Raw genomic sequence first — 27,281 nt, forward strand, 5'->3', positions numbered from 1 at the left:
CATGCAAACTTTATATGCCCCAGTACAGGGGAACGCCAGGGCCAAAAAAATGGGAATGGGTGGGTAGGGAAGTAGGGGGGAGGGTATGGGGGACTTTTGGGATAGCATTGGAAATGTAATTGAGGAAAAGATGTAATAAAAAAATATATTAAAAAAGTCATTCTGTCAGCTGCAATGGGTGTAAGGACAGTTCCACACCATCAAGGGCAATGTCCTGATGACTTTCCTTGCCTTTTAGGGACATCCCCTATGTAAAGGCAGACCTTGACTTACGCCACCGAAGAGATTTTCAAAATGAACTCATTTGCAGCAGTCTTGGAGCTCATTCAGAGAAAAAGTTTACCATGCATTTAAGCACGGGAGATCTAACAGAAAGAACAACTTAAGGAAAGAGTAAGAGACATTGGTGTGGCTATGAGCTGCTGTGACATTGTCATATGTGTAATTGTCATATGTGATTGTGGCACATTTGATTTTGTGGGTTCTTTCTCTTCAAATGGTTGCTAAGGAAAGGGCATAAGACCACAAGGTAGTTCTTGAAACATATTGAACAGGATTACAATTGATAAGAAGTGAGAATTTCTTCAGTGTAAACCAGTTTTGTTTGTTAGACTCTTAGAGAAGAGTGCACCTGAGAGTGCATATACTCCCAGGCCTGTGTGTCTGTGTGTCTGTGTGTATGTCTGTGTGTATGTCTCTGTGTGTGTGTGTGTCTGTGTGTCTGTACGTGTGTGTTTGTATGTATGTGTCTGTGTGTGTCTGTGTCTTCCTGTGCTCATGCGCACATGCATGTGTGTGTACATTGGTGTTTTTGGAGACCAGAAGGCATTGAATCTCCTGCTGCTGGAGTTACATCTGGTTTGCGAGTAACCCAACATGGTGATAGGCACAGAATGCAGGCTCCCCGGAAGAACAGCCATCGCTCTTAAACCTTGAGCTATCCCTTCAGCCCCTGAGAGAGTCTCTTTAAGACAAAAATCTTATCCACTGTCTTTATAAGAAGTATTACTAAATTGCATAAGAATTCTGGGTTCTCAGCTGGCTTCTGCCTGATTCCAGACTCCCAGGTCTTTTCACTTCCCCATAACTTCCCATCTTTTCTGTACCACCTCAGTTCTGTTCCACCCCAGTTGGCTTTTTGGAAGCCTCTGACCTGTGGAGATTTGCTTTCTTCCCCTTCAGCTATCCTGACTGCGAAGGGGATGGAAGTCTTAGAAATTACAATAAAACGCATATTGTTATTCTCTAGAATGGAAAGGGTTTTTTTTTTTTTTTGTACTGGCTGGAGGGTTATTTCATTTCTATTATAAGATAAAATTTGAAGACAATTATAGTGCTCCTCTTTATAATTACTAGGGACTTTCTGGAATGTGCCATGGAGTGATAACATCCTGGGCTGGCTTACCCTGTGGAGAGATTGCCAAGAGACCCTGAATCACCTTTGTTCCTTTCTTTCCTTCCGAGTCGGTGTGTTTACATGTGTGCATATGTTTACATGTTAACCGGTATGTGTGGGTTCCTGTACCTGTGCACAGGGGCTGTGGAAGCCAAAGCCAGAAGGTGATTTTTTTTTTTTTTTTGAGATAGAATCTTTCCCTGAACCTGAAAGTCACAGATTTGTCCAGTGATGGCCAGTGAGCCCGGGGGATTCTCTCATCTCAGCCCCTCCCGACACGCTGTGACCACAGGGACACACCACCATGCCTAGCTTTCATATGAGTGCTGGGACTGAATGCAGGTCCTCGTTGCTACATTTTACATCTTCTCCTCAGCTCAGTTCTTACTAGTTTTTAACCAGGGTTATTGCTCTCCGTGATCCTACTGAGATGGATTAACATCAGTTGTAATTAATTTTTTTATGAAATGAATGAAACTTACAACTTTTTTAAATCCAAAATCTTCGTATAGTTCTAATTCATTCTTTAAATTCTTAATAACTTCTTCTTTCTCTTTCAGTTTTCTCCTCAAAACATTCAATTTGACATCGTCTGCATCTTGCAGGGCAGCTTTCTCATCTTCTATTTCGAAGTATTTCTGGAGAGAAGAGAGAAACATCACAAATCTGACAAGAAACTTGTTGAGAGCAGACCATGAAGGGCCTTGAACCCATGATTTCCAGAGAAACCAGGAATGCTAAGCACACACGATTGTCTTTCCATCTAGAAAGTTAAGAATTGGTAATGATTAACTGTCTGGTGATCTGTGATATCTGTTGGGCCAGGCCATATCAAGCTCCTATAACCAGAACCAGAGGTGGCTAATAACCCACATGACCTCTATGGCATCTGTAAAACTGAAACCAGGCCAGACTCTTAGGCCCTTAAGCTAATACAGGTAGCGTAGCTCTAGAACTCATTGTCTTAGAAGAAAGAACATGCACCCTGAGTTGAGTTTCAATGTAAATATGCTTCCTTGTGCACCGGGGATTGTATTACACCAGAAAACTCTTTTTTCCCCCAAATTGTACTGGGCTTAAATACACTGGAAATAAACGTCCTGTTGTTGGACTCCCTGAAGTCTGATTCAGGTCGAGAAAGTCAATGTGCACTGGGTTTTCATTCTTACCTCTTCACTTCTCCAAATGACACTTTCAAGGACCCCCTGGGAATATGTTCAATTTTATTCTTTTCCTTGTAAAACTATTTTGTTTTTTTTTTTTTGTAATTTGCCCAAATTTCTTGGCAAATCATTCTAAATTAAAATACACAATAAAGCAATATAGTACCATGTTATCTGGTAAAATGCAAAGAGTGGCATGCTGTTCAAATTTTATCTGCCATACAACTAATGGTGAAGAAGAGGAAGATGACTAAATAGGAGGTTTCCCACCGAATACAGGATTCCTCCAGGCATTCCTCCCACAGCCACAAGAATTTGGTAGCCATTTACCAACAAAAGGGCCTACCCAGCTAGAAGGTACATAACTCTTGTTGACCTCAGAAATGATGGTTTTGGGAGGATAAGTCTGTACCCAGTGCTAGGCTCTACCATAACAGTTATGATGACAGTCATAAATGGACTCTCTACACTGTGGACTTATCAATAAACATCTGGTCTTGGTCCCACCACAGATACCAGCTGCTAATGAATTCAAGAGGAGACATGCCCGCCTGTAGTCTCTGGTGTAGTCAGGTCCACAGGCCTACTATGGTAGCAGACTCTGAAGTGGCCTTGAAACTCATCTAATGTAGATCTCAGCTATGACTTCAGAGCAGTCTCACCTTCCCAGGAATTTAGCAGGAATCGCACTAGTCGATTCCCTTCAGTCAAGCCATTGTTCTCAGTCATGTAGAAAGCTCCGAGATTCCCTGGAACAACCCTGGCTGTCCTCCAGCAGTGACAATCCCCCAAGGGACCTGCAGGAATGTTTGTGTCTCCATGCCTTCAGGGGAGGGTTTACTGATTCATGTCTCATTGTAGATGGTGTGTAGCACTGCCTTCTTACCCCAGCCCCAGTGTAACAGTAGCCATGTACATCCAGACACCCATTAGGAGACACTCACACAGGCCTCCTAAACAGGCTTGTTCAATTTCCTACTTCAGGGAAGCCCTGAAACCCAGCTTCAGCCCCACAAAAGACAGGATCCAGGGCAGCTCTGAATCCTCAGGAGTCTAGAAGGACACAGACTTGCCTGTAGTATTCAATCAAAAATACTAAAAGTAACTATAGCTATAATAAGTAGTCAATGGATCAATGATAGTATAAAATATTAAACAGGAAAATATCAATGTGTGCAGAGTTGTATGGCATTTAAATTAGGTTATATCCTTCTCTCCCTTCCTCCTTCCTTCCATTTCTTCCTCCTTCTCCTAGCTTCTGCTTTTTTCTTTCTTTTCTTGTGTGTGTATGTGTTGTTGTTGATGTTGCTGTTGTTGTTGATGATGTTGTTGTTGCGACAGGCTTTTAAACTATAGCCTGGGCTGAATGGAGCTCACAAGGACTGACCACAAAGTCATAACAATTCTCCTGTTGCAGAATCCCAAATGCTGGGATTACAGGCATGTGTCACCATGGTTTGCCACAAATGGAGTTTTCATTTTTATATAGCTAGGCTCGGCATTTCTCAATTTTGCCTTCCTTTTATACATCAATTTCATGTTTAAATGATTTCTCCCCTTCTATTTCAGTTTTCATGGTTAAAAGCAATCTTAAGTATATTTTTTTAATTTATTCTTCTCTCATATATTACATCCTGAATGCAGTTTCCTCTCTCTCCCTCCCTCCCTCCCTCCCTCCCTCCACCCTCCCTCCTTCCCCTCCCACTCTATCTCTCTTCAAACCCCACCCACTCTTCCTCCATTTCTCTTCAGAAAAAAGCATCCCTCCCATGGATATCAATCAAACTTGGCATGTCAAATTGCAGTAAGGTTAGGCACCACAAGGTGGTCTATTTAGACCACTACAGTACACTATGATAAAGAGAAACAAAACAAAGCATGCTATTACAAAGGATCTGAAAAAAAAATGTGATAAGACAACAAGAAAGCAAGAAGGGAATAAAAGGAATACAAACCAGAATAATCAATAAAATGGCAATAGTAAGCTCTTGCCCTCCAGCAATTACTTTAAGGTGTAAATGAATTAAAGTATTTCACCAAAGGTAAGTCAGTAACCGAATCACAGAGAAACAAGATCCAAGCTTGTTTTAAGGATACTCAGGAGTCGAAGGTTTAAAGGTAACACAAGATTTTCCCTGCAATTTGTAGACCAAAGAGAATGAGGACAAATACACTAATTTCAGATAAAACAAACTTGGATTCAGTTGTTCTCACGAGAGAGAGAGAGGTCACTACATAATAATAAAAGAATCAATTTATATAAAGAATGTAACAGTTGTAAACTTATAAACACTCAGCGCTGAAAAATATAAAATAGATATTACCAATTTAAGACAGAAATAGCAATAAGAAAAGTGTGTGGGGCTTTGGTAGCCCATTAATTTTTTTTGTCAGTCCTTGGCATTGAACTTAGGACTTCACACATCCTAGGCAAGCATCCACTCCTGAACCACACCCTCGGCCAAATGTTCCACTTTCAATAACAGGAGAAACATACAAGTTCAGTAAGAAAACTATAGACCCGAATGCGTCAGAAATAGAGAAGAGGCTCCATGTGGGAGGTTCCCAAGGAGGTGACGAATAACCTGAAGTGTGCAGATGATGGCAAACCGCTTGATAGTGTTAAAGAATGAAGTTTTGGTCAGGCGTGGTGGTGCACGCCTTTAATCCCAGCACTTGGGAGGCAGAGACAGGCAGATTTCTGAGTTCGAGGCCAGCCTGGTCTACAAAGTGAGTTCCAGGACAGCCAAGAATACACAGAGAAACCCTGTTCAAAAAAAAAAAAAAAAAAACCCAAAAAACCACAAAAACAAAAAACCCAAAAAGAATGAAGTTTTGGAATGACAGAAGCAGGGAGGGGTAGTGGCCTTCTATCTCATGCCCGGGGCTCAGACAGTCCTACATGTATGAAACACTGCATTAGTGACCCTATAGAATAAGAAGGGATTAGTGACCCTATAGAATAAGAAGGCAAAAGAAACACAAAGCAAATCTATCAGAAAGCAGGGAGCTCAGCCCCACTGAGCCTCCTTGGGAAATGGAGGAACTCCCTTCCCCTTGACAAGACAAGGAAACACCTAGAAGTAGAGCTAATAGGTTAAAGATGTAGGGAAATGTTCTAAAGTAAATTGTGCTGGCTTCACAGCAACCTCAACTTGTGCACTTTCAATGGGTACATTTTATGCTATGCAAACTGCATTTCAATAGGGTTGTTACATGATTTCAATACAATATACCTATGCTTTCAATATACATGAATAATAAGTTGAAAAATTTGCCAGAAGAGATCACATCTTCTAAAGAAATAAGCCATAACACTCAGGGAACAAACTTGGCTGTATAAACTATCTACAACTTCTATAAATAAAATAATAAAACTTTTTTGAAATATAGAAGACAGAACAGAATCAATAACCCAAGATTGGGTTTTTGTATGTAAACTATAATGGTAAAACCTCCACAATTCATGAATACATTTCTGAACCATGAAACTTCAATAAAAGTGAAAAACAGGAAGTTTGTTGATGATGGAATAACCACTCCCAAATTATTTTATTTTATCAGAAAGGATGAAAAAGCTATAAAAATCATAAAGAAGGAATAGAAGAAAAAAAATAAAACAAACTTGCTAGATCACTTGCCTAGCTGTAAGGTCTTGGATTCCATCCCAGCATGCACACACACACACACACACACACACACACACTCAAAGGCACATGCACACATACAGTATTAGTTTAAAAAGCACTATAATTCCAAAGGGTAAATAGACTGTTTCATTTGTTAGTTTAAGAAGAACTGTCTGGCCTAGAACTAGCTGTGTATACCTGTCTGGATTCAAATTCATAGAGATTGCAAACCTCTGCCTCTCAAGTCTGAGATCAAAGGCTATGCCACCACACCAGACTAGTTCTTGTTGTTCAAATATAGTTTTCTATAGGGCCACAAAATATCTAGACTTAAAGGGAGTCTAAAGCTATCAATGAAGGACAGATCACAAGTCATGGGAAAAGGAAAATATCCAGTAAATGGCATTCTAACATGATGCTTATTAGTTTGAAAGCTGGCGATGGCATTCTGTTATCCCTCTGTTCTGCAGGTTGTATAAATACCTAAGTTCTTGTATTAAATTCCCATGTGAAAAACTGAGAGTGGTTTCATTTTTTACCAGAACTTCAGCAAAATAATACCTTTCTGAAAGAAAAATATAAGTATGATATGAATGTTTAAAGTTTTCTTTTTGCCAATAAAACAACATAATATCTCACACAAATTAAAAGTTAAGTTTAGAACCATGAGCTGGGAGAAGTAACTACACCCTTAACTGGTCTCTAGGGGGCAGCAAAGAGTTGGTTACTCTTGTAGATGGTTAAAATTTCAAGGCTCACCTGTTTCCATATGACTAAGCCTGAGCAAAGTAGGTGGCCAGGAATAACAAGGCTTGTGAGGTCATGAGTCAAATCAAAGCTAACAAGCCCAAGAGAAGATTCAAATAAAGACTTTAACTTAACCTAATATAAACAAATGTTTTCATCTGATAAAGCACCTAACCACAACTAATGTGGTTTACTTAAACATGGTGAACTAGCACATGTTTATGAAAAGTTGGTAACAGGCAGAATTTACTACTTCCTTTTTCCATTCCCAGAAATAGAAATTGTACTTATGAAGAGTAATGGTCATTATTCTGTCGTACTTTTGAACATTTGATGTATGTTAGAAGACATGAATGATGATTAATACCTGTTCTAATAAGCCATAAATGTTTGAATTACTCTTACTGTAAACAAAAATTCCAGAGAATTCTTGTGTGTGTGCAGGGGGTTGGGGGGTGGGTGCACACTGGTATGTATTGCACATTGGGGGGTGTGTGTGTGTAAAATGGTGTGTATGTATGTGGGTGCACACTAGTGTTTGTGGGAGGATGCACACTGTTATGGGTGTGTGGGGAGGTGCACTGATGTGTGTGCTTAAGTGCTCGCTGGTGTGAGTGTGGGTTGCACACTGGTGTGTGTGAGTGAGAGTGCACACTGGTGTGTGTGGGGAGATGCACACTGGTGTTTGTGAGGGGATGCACACTATTATGTGTGTGGGGGGAGGTGCGCTGATGTGTGTTTTTAAGTGCATGCTAATGTGTATGTGTGTGGGTGCACACTGGTGTGTGTGTGTGTGTGTGTGGATTGCACATTGGTATGTGTAGGTGGGTGCACATTGGTGTGGGGTAGGAGTGGTGCACACCAGTGTTTATGTCAGGGGTGGGGGGAGAGTGCACACAGGTCCCATGCAGATGTCAAAGAAGAGTGTTCTGGGTTCTACTCTGTCACTCTCTGCTTTCTCAGTTTGAGAGAGTCTCTTACTGAACCTGGTCACCCAGGAGCCTCAGCAGTCTTCCTTTCTCTACTTTCAACTACAGAAGGGCTCACAGCTACTCTGAACTTCTTACAGAAGTGCTGGGATCTCCACTTAGGTTCTCAGACATGTACATTATCCCCATTACACTATCTTTCAGGTCCTGGAGGAGAATTCTATGGCATCGGGTTCCAGCTCCCTACCGGCCATAGAGAAAAGACAAGGAGTCTTTGTAAGAGTGTCCTATTAAAGGTGGGACAACTCAGGGGCATGGGTGGCCTTTCACTGTAGAAAATACCCACCTTGAACTCTTTACCCACCGCACACTGCCAGTACCTGCATGGAAACTGGCTATAAGAATAAAAATGGCAAGGAAAGAAAAAACAAAAACAAAACAAATGCCTTCTGAGTCACTTTCTTCTGACGCTCACACACCTGGCTAGTCTAACACACATTCCAGCTGAGGATTCCATTCATTCAGCACAGACCCACAGAGTCTCACAGAAGCAAATGCAAACATTCTCTGAAGAAACCTCCCTCAATCCCAGGGTTCAAAGGACTCTCAGAAAAGCAGAAATTCATAGTTAAAAATTATAAAGTTCAAAAGCATGTACCATCTAGTTCTTGTGAGAGCCAATACTTGCCAGACCCTCAAACATGGAAGATTTGTAAATTATGAAGGACAAACTATAAGTGTATGTAAATGTACTAATGCATAATAAAAAGGTGATCTGAGAGCTGGAGACAACTCTTTTAAGAGCTGAGCAAGCACGAGGACCTGAGGTCAGATCTGTAGCACCCATGTAAAAGCCTGGCCCAGTGTATGTATCTCTGACTCCACCATGTGGGCACAGACAGATTTCTAGGGCATGCTGGTCAGCCAACAGAGCTGAAAAAAATGTCAAATTTTAGGTTCCCTGAGTGATTAAGCAGAAGATGATGAAAGTAGAACTCTTCACATCCTTCTCTGGCTTTTGCATAAACGCTCATGTGCACACATAAAACAGACATGGATCTCTGATCATGTCCCATCCTCTTCACATGCTATTAGATGTGGGGAACAATTTTGCTCAACTAATTTTACCTAACCAGCACTCCTCCTTCTGGGTTGGCCTCTCCTTAACATTATGTCCTGGGTTGGGTGTGGTTCTAGACTGGCTTGAGGAAGGGACTAATACCAAATAAGATAGATTTCTTTTGCTTGCCAACAAAAAATATTCTAATATATGCTTGCATAACTGTCTGCCCAGACTCCCATTAGATTTCTTGCCCACCAACTCTGAGTTATTTTTGTCAAATAAGACATTGGACAAAGGGAGACAGGTGCAACCTTCAGAGGGAGACATCATGAAAGGTTTTGTTCACTAAGTCCCGTAATTTTATACCCAGCACAGGTATTACCTACTCAGGGATGTCTTCACAAAGTTACCAGCAGAAATAGCTGTTCATTTGTGATAGTCCCATAAATCCTACTATATATGTTTATCTCTGCACACTTATATTTTGTGATTTATTTATGGTCTCCCTCTCTGCTTACTCCTACCTCATCTTCCTTCACAATGTCAGTATCTGGCGTATCATACCAGAGAGTATTCATTTGAAGATACTGTATGCCAAGATTTGATTTACTTAAAGATACATTTCCTGTGCAATTTCTTCCTTGCTTTGCTTTAGATGTATTAAAATAATTAAGATTATTTACACTATTTATTGTGTGAAAGTTATTTGATTTTTGACTCCCAGAATGGGAATTTCATATGATTCAACATAACAAATATGAATAGTGGTTATGGAGGTTATGAAAGCATTTCATCTTGTACTCAGTCAGCAGGCAGAAGGCTGTGAGCCCACATGCTAAGATAGGTTCACGATAGACAGAGAAACACAGCATCACTAAGACAGGAGGACTATGAGTATGTGCAGCGACCTACTTTACACTTAGATTTTACCCACCATGGTCTGGATACTATTCTAAATGCCTTGTAAAGTTCAATCTGTGTTACTCTTGGAGCATGTTGGTCTAGCTGGTATAGGCCATCATTAGTCTCATTTTACAGCAGAGAGAACAGAAGCAAACTGATTAAGTACTTTACCTAAAGTCACATAGCAATTAAGTGGTAAAGCCAGGATTTGAACCCAGGCAGTTTACTTCCATAGTACTTTCTCTAAAACATTCAGTTTGTTGACTCTTAACTAATCCATGCAAGTAGAAAACAATCAGAAAAGTAATCTATCTGACAAATACAATCAGAAAATTGCATGTTACTGTGAATATAAAGATCCTGGTTTATTTCTACTTACCAGTTAATGGCATAACACACTTTCTAACAGATAGTGACATAAAAGACTGCTACTTACAATAAGGATTGACATTCTGGCTTAGGGAATAATGGCATCAGTGGCAGAGTTGTCTTTATCTCTGTTCCATAGGTTCATAACCTCACAAGAAAGGATTCTAACTCATGGTAGCTTGTGGGAAAACTCTGCTAATTAAAGTTGAAGTCTACCATGACCTGATAGCTCATCTGATCTTGGCACAAAATGGAGGATTCCCTTTACTAGGAGGGCTTTGGGCTTCCCCTTCTCTGACCTTGTCTGAGGATCCATGATTGGGGAACATGATTGGGTCTGGGTTAGTAAGAATGACTCAGCCATTGAGCTGCTAAGGATGTGTTAAAATAGAAGGCTGCGCATGCACACGCGTGTGAATGTGTGTCTTTCATCTGTGAATTCAAACCAATTGGGTGAGTGTAGAGAAGGCACAAGCACCTATGGAGACGTTAGAGCAGATTGATTTAATATTGCATCAGCAGCTCATCTGCTGATGCTATTGACCAGACCTGAATTCTGGTGTCTGCATCATTGCTACAAAGAAAGCTAGGGTAGAAATAATGTTTTCAGATTCTATAAAAGTGCAAATGCTTCCGCGAGTTTAAAGAAGAGGAGAGGATGTGCAGCTGGTAAGAATGATTGAAAAGCAAGCAACACCAACAGCCACAGATATCCACTCATGATTACTGACTGATGGTTAATGATAAGTCATGCACAGAGCTACAAGGAGAGAATGGCCACACCAGTGAAAGAGCCATCATCCTTATCTTCTCTCACAGAATATGTAGTTACACAGTTAAATACAGATGTGCCAAATGCTATGCAAACAAACATGATCAGTGAGCCAGTCATCCATTAGTATAATAATTATTAGTATAAATAATTATTCACTGAAGTATATTGAAATGCAAGATGAGATTGTAGATGTAAATAAAACAGTGAGGCATAAGGCACTTACTAAGTCTAAAAGTCATCTTTGAAAGTGTGTATTTTTCCACTCCATGCAGGAATGAAGCACCATAGTGGGCACACAGTCGTATCCTTCATCCGGAAGGTTACTTTATCAAGGGCCACAGGCCAGTCACTAGTATTCATGACTCATCTTTTGAACACTTGTCTTATGAACATCTGACCTTCTTGTCTTTAGTTGCTTCTTCACCAAGGAACTTTGGATGATTTGGGTCCTTGCTCAGGTGCTCAGGAAATGAGATGCAAGTTTCCAGTTTCTAGAAAGTTTTGTCTGTCATTGTGTGGTGGTATTTTTGGTACATTTAACGTGAGCATGAACAGCCTAAGCCAGAAGTCTCTGAGATGACTTGAGATTTTTGAAAACATACCTTCAAAGCTAAAAAGTACAGACTGAGAAATCAAGGTGAGCTCCACTCCTGGCACATGCAGGAGCCAAAGTCTGCCTTGTCCTTGGCAACATCTGACACTCACCTTGTACATTCCTTTGATAATAGCTATGGCATCACATAGCTGCTGTTGAAAGCTTTTTCTCATGATATCTTCTCCCTACAAAACAAAAATAAATGCAATAAGCACCATTGCACTTCAGAATACAGCCCACACTTCCCAGGGAAGAAGGCATAGCAACGATTCATCTTCCAACGCATCCACCTCTTGAGAATTTCCATTTATCGTAGTTTCTTCTATATGGCAGCTATTGTAACAAATGTAATTTTTATCCATTCTTAACCAAGAGCAATGCAAAGATGCTCTGCATAAGATATAGATAATCTGACAGAGTCTCATTATACACATCAACTGAAGTCCTAAAACTGCCACGGAGTAAGAGCCACTTGTATTCATGTGTTGTTATAATCCCTTTTATCATTTTTGTTTTTAATTTTAACCTTTTTAGATGTGTTTGGTGTCTTTCTTGCATGCACATCTGTGTCTCATTGTACCACTTGTGTGTCTGGTGCCTAGGGAGACTGGAAGAGGGTGTCAGAGCCCATTGAATTGGAGTTCCAGGTGGTTGTGAGCTGCCATGAGTGTGCTGGGACTCAAAACCCAGTCTCATGAAAGAGTAGCCAGTGCTCTTAACCACTGAACCCTCTTTCCAGCCAATAGTCCTTGTAGTTTTGAATAGGATAGGCTCATAAAAAGAAGGTTATCTTCTTGATCTATAAAAATCAAATAAATTTGATTATATCTGTGTAGGGTAAAAATGAAACACTTTTTTAAAAAAAATCCTTTATTCTCATAACCATTATTCTGATTCTAGCATAGTGTGTAAACAACAAATAAGTGTTAGAGTCAGAAAGGATTGAACTTACATACTGTACCCCCACCCATGGTTTGAGCTGATATGCAAGATTAACCTTGACAAGTTTAGTTTCTAAAATTTGTATCTCAGGGATAACAGGAATTCCATTTGGGGATTTGGATAGATTTGTAGGTTATATAAGTGTATTCAAAATGTTAAGCAAAGTATTTACTATGAAGTGGTCACTAAAACATGAATCTTTTTTTATAGCACTAAAATAATACCAGTCGCACGCACACACACACACACACACACACACACACACACACACATGACATAATAATACATAAAATTACAAGTCTCATTGTGTAGATCAGTCTGACCAGGGGCCCTAGAAAAAGTCGGTAGCTGGAAAGAAATTATTAAAATCAAGGCAGAAATTAATGACCTAGTAACAAACAAGTAACAAAACCAATACAAAGAATTAATGAAACAGAGTTGGTTCTTTGAAAATGAAATCGTGGTTGACAAACTTTTGGCCAAATTACCCAAAGAAAGCATGCAAGATGGCTCCCAAAGTAAAAGAACTCTACTAACCCTGAAGACCTGTGTTTGAGCCCGTGAATCTGAATCATGAACAGAGAGGATATCTGACCTCCACATGGGCACCCCCTACATATGAGCCAAAACAAGGAAGGAGAAGACCCAGTTTATTTTGGTAAATATGACCAAAATTAAACCAATTTAAACAGATCTCCTTAATATAATCAAAATATTTTAAATGGCAAAAACGCACAGCATTTTCAGTGAAGTCAGGAACAAGACCAGGGTACTTACTTTCTCCACTAATATTTAATTAGCACTGGAAGTCTAGCTATAATAAGACAAGAGAAGCAAATAAAAGGAATATAAGAGCTGGAGGTACAGCTCAGGGGTTAAGATCACTTGTTGCTCAATCATGAGGACCAGAGTTCAGATCCCAGCACACATGCTGGGTAGGTCACAAACCCCTCTAACCCCAACTCTAAGGGATGTGACATTTGCTTTCTGTAAGTACCCATACTCACATGGGCACATCCGTTCCCACAGACTTATGCTTTGTGCATATTTTTTAAAGTATATAAATATAAAATAAAAAAGCTGAACTATCCTTATTTGAAACGATATGGTTCTATATCTAAATATTTTACTGGCAAATTCCTAGGATCATCATACAAAAATGAGCAGCCTTCCTATGTAGCAATAACAAAAATACTGAGGACAAATGAAAGGAGCAGTTCCAGTCTCCAAAGTTTTAAACAAACAAAGATAACAATGAAAAAAAGAAAAAAAGAAAACAAAACAAGAAACAAGAGCCCAACCTTGGAATAAACCTAACCTAGGAAGTGAAAGATCTCCACAACAAAAACTTTAAAGCACCGAGGAGTGAAATTGAGGAAGACAGTAGAAGATGGAGATACTCCCATGTTCCTGGATCAGAAGTATCGGTACTGTAGAAATGGCTGCCCTAACTAAAGCAAACCCAGCCACTGCAATCTCAAAGTTCCAGCACTGTCCTTCAGAGTCATAACAATGAAAACTACTTTAAAATTCATATGCAAGCACAAAAAAGCCAGGATAGCCAGAACCATCCTGAGTAAAAAGAATACAATAGAGCTATCACCAGTCCCGATTTCATTTTATTCTACAGTGGCACAGTGATACAAACAGCACGGTACTGGACAAACACATATTTATGTATCAATAGATGATTTAATTAGGGTTTTATTGCTGTTAACAGACACCACGACCAAGGCAACTCTTATAAGGACAACATTTAATTGGGCTGGCTTACAGGTTCAGAAGTTCAGTCTGTTATCAAGGTGGAAGCAGGGCAGCATCCAGGCAGGCATGGTTCAGGAAGAGCTGACAGTTCTATATCTTCATCTGAAAACTGTTAGTGGAAGACTGATTTCCAGGCAGCTAGGATGAGGGTCTTACAGCCCACACCCACAGTGACACACCTATTCCAAGAGGGCCACACCCACTCCAAGAGGTCCACACCTTCTAATAGTGCCACTCTGTGGACCTGGCATATACAAACCATCACAATTGACTAGGATAGAAAACTGCTATATAACTTTCTGTGACTACAGCTACCTTTTTTCTTGTTTTATTTTTTGGTGCTTTTGTTTAGTTTTATGAGGACACTAGAAATACACATTGGAAAAAGGATAGTACCTTTAATAAATGATTCTGGGAACACTGGGTATCAACATGTAGAAGAATGAAACTGGACACTTTGCTGTCTCCAACTCTACACAAAAATCAACTCCAAATGAACCAAGAACCTTAAGACAAGCGCTGACATGCTCCAACTGCTAAGGAAAGAGGCGAGTGCATAGAAAAAGACAAGCATAGAAAGAAGTTCACTCAGAAATATGACCAACAACTGACAAATAAAATCTCATAAAATTAAGAGTTTCTGTAGGGCAAAGAAAACTGTCAAATGAGTAGAGAGGCAGTCTACAAAGTGGAAGAAAATCTTTGTTGGTTGGTTATCCAACAGAGGATTAGCATCTAGAATTTGCAAAACAAGAACAACAAAAACAAAAACAAAAAACAAAACAATCTTCAAGAAACTAAACATCAAAGTAGCAACCTAATTAAAAAAAAAAAAAGGTCTGTGGAACTGAACAGAAAGTTTTCAAAGTAACAAAAGTCATAAATGGCTAATAAACATTTTAAAAAGTCTTCAACATTATTATCCATTAAGGGCAATGCAAATCAAACCACTCTGAGATCACTCGAGTCAGAATAATGGCTATCATCAAAAGACAACAAAAGATGTTGAGGGTGTGGGGCGAGGAGAACATTTACCTACTCATGATGAAAGTGTAATTTGGTATAGCAACTCTGTAAGGCAGTGGAGGTGTCTCACAAAGCTAAAAACAGAGCTACCACATGACTGAGCTAACCACTCCGGGGCATATGCCCAAAGGACTCCATAATCTCCCACAGTGATTCTTGCTCATCTTCACTTATCATTGCTCTACTAACAATGCTTAGGAAACAGAATCGGCCTAAGTGTTTATCAGTTGATTAATGATAATGAAATATGCTGCATATACACGATGGAATTTTATTCAATAGCAAAGAAATGTGAAGTTTAAAGGAAAGTGGATGGAACTAGAGAATATACTAAGTAAACTCAGCCGGGCCCCCAGAGATAAATAACATGTTCTTATCTGCGGACATTAGCTTGGCTTGGTTTTAATTTTTTTTTTTTTTTTGTAGTGTCTGTGGTGGTCAGGGAGCTAGAGAACTCCCATGTTAAGGAGGAGGGAAAGAAGACAAATTGAGAGAACGCAGAACATATGTGACATAAACGTCGGACAGATTCACCAGCATGACAGCCCAAATGTGAGCAGACAAGGTTGATACCAATGGACATACAAAACTGGATGGAGGAAAAGGATCAGTCTGAAAGCCTATGTACCAGTACCAGTAGACAATTATTAAGTGAAAATGACAGGTATGGGACACCTTCCTCTGACCTACTCATCAATTGGGATACAGAGGACTCTCCAACAACACAGTCTGGTGCCACTGATGGCTCCGACTCGCCCATTGTAACTAGATGATAAGATCTCGCTCCTGAAAACACAGAACATCTTTGCATCCTCTATGTATTTAGTGCATAGAGAAATCACCCTGGAGCAGACTTGGAAACCTCTTCCCTGCTGGGTAACTTTCAAAATGCAGGCTACTTGGGGAGCAAAGTCATCAATGGTCTCACCCAGTGGTAAACCCTGCAGGTATAACACTGACCTGCCAGGCAAGATGTAACCACAGTTGTAATCACAGCATGACTGCTATGGGGGGGGGGGGAAATCAATTGTTTTCTGATTGGATTTGAAGCATGTTTCAAGGGACAGAATGCATGACAGCTACCATAAACCAATGGCTGTGGCTGGAAAGATGGCTCAATGTTTAAAGAGTACTGGCTGCTTTTCTAGAGGACTGGGGTTGGATTCCCAAAACCCACAAAAATGTTCATGGGAATAGAATTCCAGTTCCAACACCCTCTTCTACATAGGCACCAGACACCACACACAGGGAGCAGATATACACACAGGAAAACACCCATACACAAAATAATAAAATAATTTTATTATGGCTCAAGTCATAGGGTCCAGGAGTGGGTAACCTACTACTATGACTTTTTAAAACAGGCATGGTGTTAAACTGTCTTTCTAAAAAGCCCCAATAGCTTAATGAATAAGACCTTCTCAACATTTATTTTTATATCCATAAGTTAGTGATGCTCTGAACCTTGGAGATTTCTGTTTGCAGTGGCAGCCATCAGTGCAGAGACACACAAGTAGTCAAATTGCTGAGAATACATAAATGTTCAGTCCTAAATAAGATACCTGTGTTATCCCTCCAAATTTCAGAAAGCATGAAGAGGGAGCTGAAAGAGTGTATACTCCAGAGAATATGGAGAGGTGCTGTGAGATGCTGTGTTCTCCATGTGACAAGGCCACCATAGCCATGAGTTTGCAGCAGCTAACATCCACCTAAACAAGACCTGCATAAGATTTCACAGGTCAACATTCCAATATGGGTAGGGAGGATCTCATGGAGTTCCGCCCTAGCTGAACAGCTTTTAGTACTGTGGGTGGGTGGGGGGAGGAGGCCATTTTCCTTTGGCTCTATGGCCACTGATAGCTGCATATATTCATGGAGTACTGCCCTAATTAGACTGATCAGATCCATCATAATAATAAGAAGACATGAAAGTATGGTGCGCATATGTTGGGGGAAGTTGGAATAGATATGGTTAAAATACATTCTATATATGCATGAAATTATTGAAGAATAAACAAAAGTATTATATTCTTTAAAACTTCAAAAGCAAGCATCTGGCACAGACTCTAAAGTTCTGCTGCCTGCCTGGTAATTGTGAGCAAATTAACCTGTTTATCTGTAGTAATTAAACCCATTATACAAGGTAAATTGGAAGACTATTGAGGTCATCTGTGAGGTCTTCACCAAAGTTCCTAGAGACACATGGTACATAGCAACAGCCTCACTGGTGGGTTACCATGTTTGCACTCATATCAAAGGCAAAATCAACCCAAGTACCAAAGAGAGGATGAGAGAGCACCCACCTGCTGGTAATGCCTCTTCACCTCTAACATTTTGTCACAGAGCATACCAACAATTTTCCAAGACTCCTCTTTAAGTCGTTCCTCGAACTTCAGTTGAACCAAATCTTTGAGGAACCCAAAATCCACGTGAAGTGATGTAATAATCTACCAAATAAAAAATCATTAGTGTAGAGAGTGGGACCCTGGGTGCCAGTTTTCCAGCACATTCCTTGGTTCCAGCCATTTGACCTGGTCCCCAGCTTTTCTTTGAAGATTATCTCTCAGGTATGGTATATTGGAGAAGTCTATTCATTCTCTCTCATTGTGTCTAGGTTTTCAAAGTGATGTCTAATTTGAAAACTAAGATATGCCAGTGGAGTGTTAGGGTTTGAGTGTGGCCTGTTCCTTCCAAAACTTATGTGAGAGTCTAATCTCAATCATAAGACTTTAAGACAGTGAAACCTCAATGTGACTATGTATTTACAGGTGGGAATATAGGGATATGGTTGGGATTAGATAAAATCCTGGGGCAGAAGAGAGGGAGGTGGGAAGGAGGAACCAGAAGAGGAGGCAAGGGCAGGCAAGCCAGTGCTTATGAACTGTCTCAAAGGTTCCCGAAGCTTCACATGCCACTGCCATCTCAGTCCTCCTGACTAAAACTTAGTATGGGTACACCCAGCTATCAAGAAAGAAATTGATAAAGATATTGCTGGAAAATAGGCCTTTCTAAAAGCAGATGATAAAGTGACAAGTGTGTAGCTAGGGAACATCTTCAAAAGCTCTTAGCAGAGAGAACTGGTGCAGTCTCTCTCAGCAGGGCTGTTTGGTCATGCCCTCCAAGGTGACTAATGTATGTATGCTCTGACTCACAAATTCCCTTTTAAGAATTTACACTGCAGATTTCCTGGCGCTTGAGAGTGTGCAGGATTATTCATCACAGGAGATTAGAAACTGTCCGTCACTGCAGGGATAGAGAAATATATGTTGTACATCTTGTGACATAGTTGTGACATAAACAAGGTACAGAATATGAGATCCAGGACAAGCTGGACAAACACCCCCACACTATGCTCACCTTGCACGTGCTGGAGAAACACTCTCATATTATGCTCCCTTCCCAGTTTTTCTTTGTTTTCCCTTTTGTTTTTTTTTGTTTTTTGTTTTTGGTTTTTTTTGGTTTTTCGAGACAGGGTTTCTCTGTATAGCCCTGGCTGTCCTGGAACTCACTCTGTAGACCAGGCTGGCCTCGAACTCAGAAATCCGCCTGCCTCTGCCTCCCGAGTGCTGGGATTAAAGGCGTGCGCCACCACACCCGGCTTCCCTTTTGTTTTTAATTTAACTTTTGATATAGTATTTCACAAAGTTGCCCAGGCTGGCCTCAAACAAGTGACTCCCCTGTTTCCTGATTAGCTGGGATCCCAGGAATGTATTACACTATTCAACTATGTGGAAGATCTTTATATGTAGATATAGCATGATCTCCAAATAGATAAAAAATAAAATTAAGGCAACTAAGACTATTTATAATAGTATGCCAATTCCTGTGGTGGTTTTAATAACTCAATATCTTATACTATGAAATGCTCTACTCTTTTTCAGTCTCTAAAGATTTAGGAGGAATGATATGATTTGATAAAGCTATACCAGTAGAAAGTTATTTAGTGTCTCACTGACTACAGTTATTTATATGTAAAATTCTCTCCACTTTTCTTAGTGTATCTTAAGCAGAAAATATTCACAGCTGTCAAAAGAATAGAAATCCCACATATGTAAGCAGACTCACATATACAAGTAAGACACAAACATGACAAATATAGATTATGGCTTCCATCAGTTAAAAAGTACAACTGAAATGGTGGCTCATTGGTTTAGAGCACTTATTGTTCCCACAGAGTCTGGGTTCAGTTCCTGGCACCCACAGAGTGGCACACAACCATCAGTATCTCCAGTTCTAGGGGATTTGACCTCAGGCATACAGGTAGTCCACAGACATACATCAGGCAAAACATGTACACGGAATTAAAATAAATCTTTAAAATTTAAAAGGAATACAACTGTCACCCTACTCATTTTCCCAAAGACCTTCATCTTTTGAAACTGTCAATTATTTCAGTATTGTAACTAAGATATGTATGAGCATACACGTCTAGGGTGTTGTTCATTGACAGTGCTTCATAACCTCCACGAAGCACTGAGCTTGATCTCAGGGCTAGATTACAGCAACCCCTCCCTCACAAAAACTGACCCCCCCAAAGGCAAATAATACATAAACTCATCTTAGATGTCACACAAGACTTACACGCATTAACTTTTCTGTGGATTGAGTCAAATCTTTCAATGGAAAAACTTCACTGCAGTCTGTCTGAGTAGCATGGTCTGAAGTAAAGAAGCCAACCTTTAAATCATCTGAAATAGCCAGCCTGAAAAGAGAAGAGAGGTGTTAAATTTCCTTAGAAGAAGGCAAGCAATCGTATTTGGAGGTACATTTGTTATATTCACATTACTCTAAGAGGTCATGAAGTAAGGACTTCTGGGCTATCTGGTCATGCATGAGCTGGGGACTCAGCCTTGTTATCAGGCTTCCTGCACTGCGAGGCTCTCCTCTCTGTGCACCCCCCCCCCACTCACTTTTCTGGCATATGATGACCTTACATCTATTCTCTTAATATCTTATCCTGTTATTGATAAAGATGATTATAATTTATTTATGGCATAAGATAGAGATTCTCCTGGAATGATCTAAGAACCTTTGGGGTTCCAGAACACTCCATAGGAGAATCCACGAGAGGAAAATTATTCATAATATAAGGAATTTGTCATTCTCCCTATAATTTTCTCATAGTAGTTCACTGACTTGTGCCAGTTACTCCAAGCTGTGTGCCTGATAGAATACAGAAGCAGCTCAGATGAATCATTTGCCTGCCTTAAAGCCAGGCATAAAAAAGATTTGCCAAATTGAAAACACTGACACTTTTCACCTTTAAGTTTGAGTTCTGAAAAATATGGTTACATTTTCTTTGAAGTTTGTTATTTATATTAACACATGGTTTTTATCACTATGCTAAATGAGTTATTATAAATATTTCTTTCTAATTTGACTATGACAACTATCAATAGATACAATGAATGTAAACCAAAGTTCTTTGGGGTTATCAATAGTTTGAAGAAATTCTAGCAGGCTCTAAAGCCAGAAGGCTTGAGCCCTGCTTTAGAGAATTCCATCCTATGACTATCAAACTCTACTCCTGAAATGTTGGCAGAAGCCAAGCGTCAGCCTCTGCACATCCTTTCCATGGCTCAATAACAGTAAGCATCGTAAATGGTCAATAAGGAAGCTCACTCTCTGGACATACTTATCAGCTTGATCAAACTGATCACCACCCTTTGTTTCCAAAATATCAGCTGGGGCTGTGTGGAGGGAGGGAGGGAGGGAGGGAGGGAGNAGGAAGGAAGGAAGGAAGGAAGGAAGGAAGGAAGGAAGGAAGGAAGGAAGGAAGGAAGGAAGGAAGGAAGGAAGGATGCAAGCAAGTGAGCCAAGAAAACCCAATAGAAACGGGGACTCTGATGCAAAGTGTAGACATTTCTCTTACTCGTCCTCCGAGGAGCAGCAGAGGAGACACTGGTTTAGTGGCAGAGCAGTAGATGCCCCCAAACTTGCTAGTTCTGAAACCTTCCATATCCCTGCTCTTCCTGTATTATCACATCATATGTATCTCTTGTTGGCAGTTTTCTGTCAACCACAGTGAACACATCCTATTTAACACTGCAACCACGTAACCTCAGGGGAATTATTTAACTTTTTCTTGCCTCAATTTCCTCTTGTATTACTACTTTTTAAATGCTATGTGTGTGTGTGTGTTGCCTTTACTTATGTCTGTGTACCATGTGAGTGCTTAGTGCTGTAAGAGGCTGGAAGACAGTGTCAGATCCCCTGGAGCTGCCATTGCAGTTGTGAGCCTTCATGTGGTGCTGGCAACCAAATGCAGTCCTCTTAACTGCTGAGCCATCACTTCTCCAGCATGCCCAGTTTCTTCTTATGGATAACCAGAGGGTCACTGATAGCCCCGAGTGTATTAACCAGAGGGTCACTGATAGCCCTGAGTGATCACTTTGGTGTGGTACTTGATGTACATACAGTAAGCCCTCAAGGAACTTTGTCACTATTGGTGCTGAAGGGAGTTACTATACTACTGCCACAGTCAGGTTTTCTCCCTTCCCTTCTCTTCCCTTCCCTCCCTTCCTCTCCTTTCCACCTCCCCTCCCCACCCCTCCCTTTTTTCCCTTCTGTTTTAGGGTTTTATTGATGTGAAGAGATACCATGACCAAGGCAACTCTTATAAAGGACAACATTTAACTGGGGCTAGCTTACAGGTTCAGAGGTTCAGTCCATTATCATCAAGGAGGGAACATGGCAGTATCCAAGCAGGCATGGTGCAGGAGAAGCTGAGAGTTCTACATCTAGTTCCAAAGGCAGTCAGAAGACTGTCTCCCACATGGCTAGGAGCAGAGTCTTGGAGATCTCTCCAACAAGACCACACCTTCTAATAGTGCTACTTCCTGAACTAAGCATATTCAAACACCCACACCTTCCCCTCCTTCCTCTCCTCCCTTCCTCCCTCCTTCTCCTCTTCTTCCCTTCCCCTTTCCCCCTTTCCCCTTTTCCTTCTCTTATCTCTTTCTTTATCTCTTTCTTTCTCCCCCCCTTTCTTCCTCCCTCCTTCCCTCCCTCTCTCCCTCCCTCCCTCCCTCCCTCCCTCCCTCCCTTCTTTCCTTCAGAAAGGGTCTCTCTACTGTGTAGTTCTGAATGTCTTAGAATTCACTGTGTAGACAACAGTGGCCTCTAATTCACAAAGATTTACTTGCCTCTGCCCCGACACGTACCAGGATTAAAGGCACGCACCACTAAATGCGGCTGATAGGTCTTCAAATATAATTTGTTCATTTTATTTGAAGCAAACTATAAAAGCTCTGTAGTGTTCAACTATGAAAAGCTAATCTGAAACTTAAAATTTAATACTCAAAGTAATGACTTTCAATTAATCCCACTAAATTCTCAGTTATGCTTCCAGGCACATCAATAGTAGGATGACAAATTTTGTCTTTAGCATTATCTAGACAGAAATGTAGCAAAATTTCTGATTTTTTTCCCAGATGAAAGTGTGTTTTGGATTTAGTTTAATTCAGTTTAGGAGCTTGTGTGTTTTTCTCCTGACATAATATTCTGGAACTCTCCACAGGGCCTTAGCATCACTGAATTTCCTTTAGGAGAAGCCAAGACAGAGAAGTCTTTCTCCAGGCCCCTTCCAGGTTATGTTTCCACAGTAGCCTTAAAGGATAGGTAACATCTCACTACCAAGAAACAACCTGTTCCTTATATAAAAACAGCAGCTGGGCTGCAGAGATGCTTGGTAGATAAAAATACTTTATGGCCTTGCAGAGGGAGTGTCCTGACCTGGTCCTAGAACCCACACAACTACTAATAACCAATCAGGAGCTTCAGTTCCAGGGGAGTTGGCTCCATCAGCTGACCTCCTTAAGCGTCGGGCTCATATGCAGTGTACCTAAATACATGCAGGTAAAACACTCCTACATGTAATAAAAGTAATAAATCAATCTTTAAAACACATAGTGGCTTCTAAGCCCTGACATGTTCTCCTTGAGTGTAGCTCACTGTGTGTGTAGATGCATGTGATGGGTCTTTCATGTTACCTCTTTGGGAACTGGGAGTGAGATAGGAAGCTCAGTACAAACAAAAATGGGGTTCTGGGTTCTGCCTTTGGATGCAGTTACTTGTTTCTGCCCTTGGCATTTATGTTGCCATCATGGAGGAAGACCTGTCCATGACTGAGTATCATGAGGTCTCAAACACGCCTGGACAAGCACTTGACCCAGAAAGACCAATGGGTGCGGTGACGCATACCTGTAATTGGCAGCACTGGATGCTGAAGTATGTGGACTGCTCATTTGAGACCAGCCAGGATTGAATATTCTCATTAAGACCAATTTACCCTGATCAATTGAAAGGATTACCAATGTTTAAGGCTCTGGCCCCTATGAAATATATAGCCAACTCTGAAAATAATTCGTGAAAAAGACTCTCAAATTATAATGACTATGTAAAATTAAGTAGAATATTGTACGTTAGACAATCACAATTAAACATATTTTTAAATGCTTTACAAAAAAACGTTAGGAGGAAAGCAACTTTTAGCAATGATAACAGAATTTCAGAAAAGCGTTTTTACTTCAAAGATGAGAGCTATTGATAATAAATTGTTTTTCAGAGAAAATGAATTTTAAAAATTTAAAGGTTTTCTCATGATATATTTGAGACTATTTTAAGACATAAAACAAGAAGTCAGTACATTTTTAAATGTGTACTCACAAATATAGATAACCATATAAAGTCTTCCTAACACTACCATAAATCTCTAAACATTTCTTCACTTTAATAATTTCAAAAGATATTTATTTACATATTTATATATTCAGATGTATATATACATGCCAGGATCCACATGTCAAGGCCAGAGGGCAACATGTAGGAGTTGGTTTTCTCCTTCTACCATGTAGGTCCTGGGGATTGAAATCAGGTCATCGGGCTTGGCGATAAATGTCTTAACTTCCTAAGCCATCTCTACTGCCCTGAACATGTCATGTATGTTTGTTTGTATGTATATGTATATAGATGTTAGTGTTTGGTTTTTCTTGAGACAGGGTTTCTCTGTGTAGCCCTGGCTGTCCTGGAACTCACTCTGTAGACCAGGCTGGCCTTGAATTCAGAGATCCACCTGGTCTGCCTCCTGAGTGCTGGGATTAAAGGAGTGCACCACCACTGCCCAGGTTCTAAACTATTATTTTTTTTTAATCAGGAGACATTTTCATTGTCTCCTGAGGTAGCTTTCTAAAGTCTACACAGTGTACATCCCTTCCTATAATGGACTTTGTTTGACGGATTCTCATCAAACAAGAATTAAATTCAGTCTTCTTCTTCTAACCTCTAAAATCTGGATCCAAATGAATGATCTGAGTTTCCTGAATTTAATACATAGTATGTGAGGCCAGCGGCTTGCCTTGGCACTGAGAATAATCCCAGTGGACAAGGAAAGATCCTTGCTTGTGGCATTTACATTCTAATAGACCAGGTACCCAAGTGAACAGAACTTCAATGTATATTCTGAAGGAGCAGTAAGCCTTGTCCCTCAGAGACTCTATCTACTCTTCTCATCTGGAATTGAAGATTCTTCTTGCCAACAACACTCTCAGTCTGGCCTTCTGTCTGCCCATACTTTTACCTACTAAAGTCATTGCTCCTCAGTTCCCTTTTCCATGTAGTTTTCCTTCCAGGCTCTCTTAACTTCTCATAGTGGAGGAGTCAATGAGATAGTGAGGTAGCCAATAACATGGAGTGGGCCCAGTAGCTAAGGATGAAGATCTGATGGGGGGTAGAACAAGAGGAGGCAGGAGAGACCCAGGATGACTACAGGATTGTTAATGCTGAATGAACAAGGAAGTGAATTTAAGATGATAGATGTGAAGTTTTCAGTCTCTGAGAAAATATTCATAAGTGTATAAAAGGCATAGGCTAGAGTGGGCTCTGAGACAGTGCAATCAAATTAGAAAAATGGGTATAAGCTCATGGTTTTATAGGAATATATGTGCATAAATACAAATGTACTTAGGTTTACAAACAATTACAGGTAAATGTATGTGGCTATGTGTGTAAACATGTATCATCTATGTACGTATACATTTGGGGACCTACAAGAGTATCCACCAGTAGTAATGAGCATCTTATAGGTCCAGACACTACTGTATAAATGGCAACCTCCCCTAAAAGGAACCATGCCCCCTTAGAAAGAGACTGACTTGAGAGTGTTATTAAAGTATAACATCATGCACACACGTAAGTGTAAAATGAACCCTAGCACTTTAACAAGTATTCCATGCACAGTGGTGAGAGTTATCTGAGGGTTATGAGAAAATGAAGAATCTGGATGGAAAAAGTCCCGCGGGCTGCAGGGAAGACAAGATAAGCGTCAAAAACAAAAGATGTAAGTACTACATTATAATGTATTGAACAAATGTAGCCCACTGACGGTGTCAAATTATAAGCAACGGAGTAGAAATGATCTGTACTGATGTGAATGAATAAAAATTGAATACAGCATAATAGGAGACCCTATTATGAAACCAGAATGAGTATTTGGCAACCATCGCAAGGGTGAGCAAATGAGATTGAAGTCATGGTGATGACTAAGGCCACACAGTGAAAATTCATTTAGGTAAAGAAAATCTTAAGACCATCAGCAAGACAAAACTCAGCACAACAGGAAGAATGGCACATTTAAGTTAGAGAGCCTTGGAAGACACTAACTAAGCAGGGTCAGAGTTATTTGTGTGTGTTTTTGGTTTGTTTGTTTTTCAAGACAGTGTTTCTCCTGGTACTCACTTTGTAGACCACACTAGCTTTGAACTCACAGGGGTCTGCCTGCCTTTGCCTCCCAAATGTTGGGATTAAAGGCATGCCCCACTATGACCAGCTCAAGGTCAGTGTTATTAATGAGGCCTAACTGAACATCTTTGCCAACTTTGAATCCCTGAAATGAGAACAGCTCTTCTTTGTGGCATTTCTGCTGTAAACACATGACCAGAGTCTGATCGTGTAACAACATATGAGCCGGAGTTAAAGCAATTCGAATGCTGTAAGGAATGTGAGATCCATAGGAACTCTTCTTGACTGAATGTATCCTATGCCCTCATTCAACACTATGACGAGCTGTCTGGAGAAGAAGAACTGAAGCCTTGTTAACAGGTGGGTCTGCAACCCATCTAGAGTCTCACAACCCATCCAGAAGTGACCGTGAGTGAGAGCTCAGAAGGAAGGCTCTCGCAGTCAGCATTTGAAGTGGCTATTTGTCCGTCTGCTTCTTTCTGGGTGAAGGGACTAGTGTAGATCTCTAGATTAAAAGCTAGCTGGATGGCCTGGAAGCTGACAGGAATGAGCTTGATGGCAAAAGCATGGAGGGAAGAGTTATATGAATAAACTTTTAAGAATAGGAACAGACTATAAATGCCTCTGTCAGATATGGTGACTCCATTGAGAGCCATGAAATCTGGCTGTTTTGTGATCCTTAGACCATTAAACCAAAGGCATAAGAAAGGGATTGCAATCTTATTATCAAGAGATACGTTGGTGGTTGCCATCAAACAGAGTCATGACTGACTCTCACTGTGCAACCCGTGGGTTCAGCAAAGTGCCCTTTAGAGTTCCCATGCCCAATTGAAAAACATAGCAGCCAAAATGACAAAAAGATCTCCTGGCTCGGTAAGGAGCTTTGGCCTAACTGTGCCTTTTGGTGTTCCTTAGGCACTGGGCAAGCTGTCCCTGCAGACCAGAGCTGCTTGCAACCTCTGCCAAGTCTCTTCGCAGTAGTTGTCTGAAAGTTTTAATGACTTTCAAGTCCTCTCCAAAGAGGTCTTAATCTCAGTCTCTAGGGTTTGGGGCAATTCTGAATTCTTGGATTCCTCCTTGCTGACTCTTCCTAATTCCTGAAGACCACAGTTGCTTTCTGGATGTATTGTGGTTCCACTGCCTAATTAGCGTCTTTTTTTTTTTTAAAGTGCTATATTTTACTTGATAATAATCTGCCTTAATATTTAATAAGGGACAGGAAATAGTGGCTCTTCAAATTCAT

The 27,281-nt window shown here is 40.4% G+C and overlaps 1 protein-coding gene across 1 annotated transcript in view; it reads right to left on the reverse strand.

The window, feature by feature from the left end:
* C2H10orf67 (chromosome 2 C10orf67 homolog) overlaps positions 1-27,281 on the reverse strand; it is a 91,325-nt gene that overhangs the window by 60,006 nt on the left and 4,038 nt on the right. The window contains exons 2-5 of the mRNA XM_021155844.1: positions 19,883-20,003; positions 17,605-17,748; positions 11,680-11,754; positions 1,879-2,034 (exon numbers count right to left, since the gene is read on the reverse strand). Of these exons, the coding sequence (XP_021011503.1) occupies positions 1,879-2,034; positions 11,680-11,754; positions 17,605-17,748; positions 19,883-20,003 (496 nt within the window). The remainder of the gene's footprint in view (positions 1-1,878; positions 2,035-11,679; positions 11,755-17,604; positions 17,749-19,882; positions 20,004-27,281) is intronic.

This window comes from Mus caroli, chromosome 2 (assembly GCF_900094665.2).
Source record: "Mus caroli chromosome 2, CAROLI_EIJ_v1.1, whole genome shotgun sequence".
NCBI lineage: Eukaryota > Metazoa > Chordata > Mammalia > Rodentia > Muridae > Mus > Mus caroli.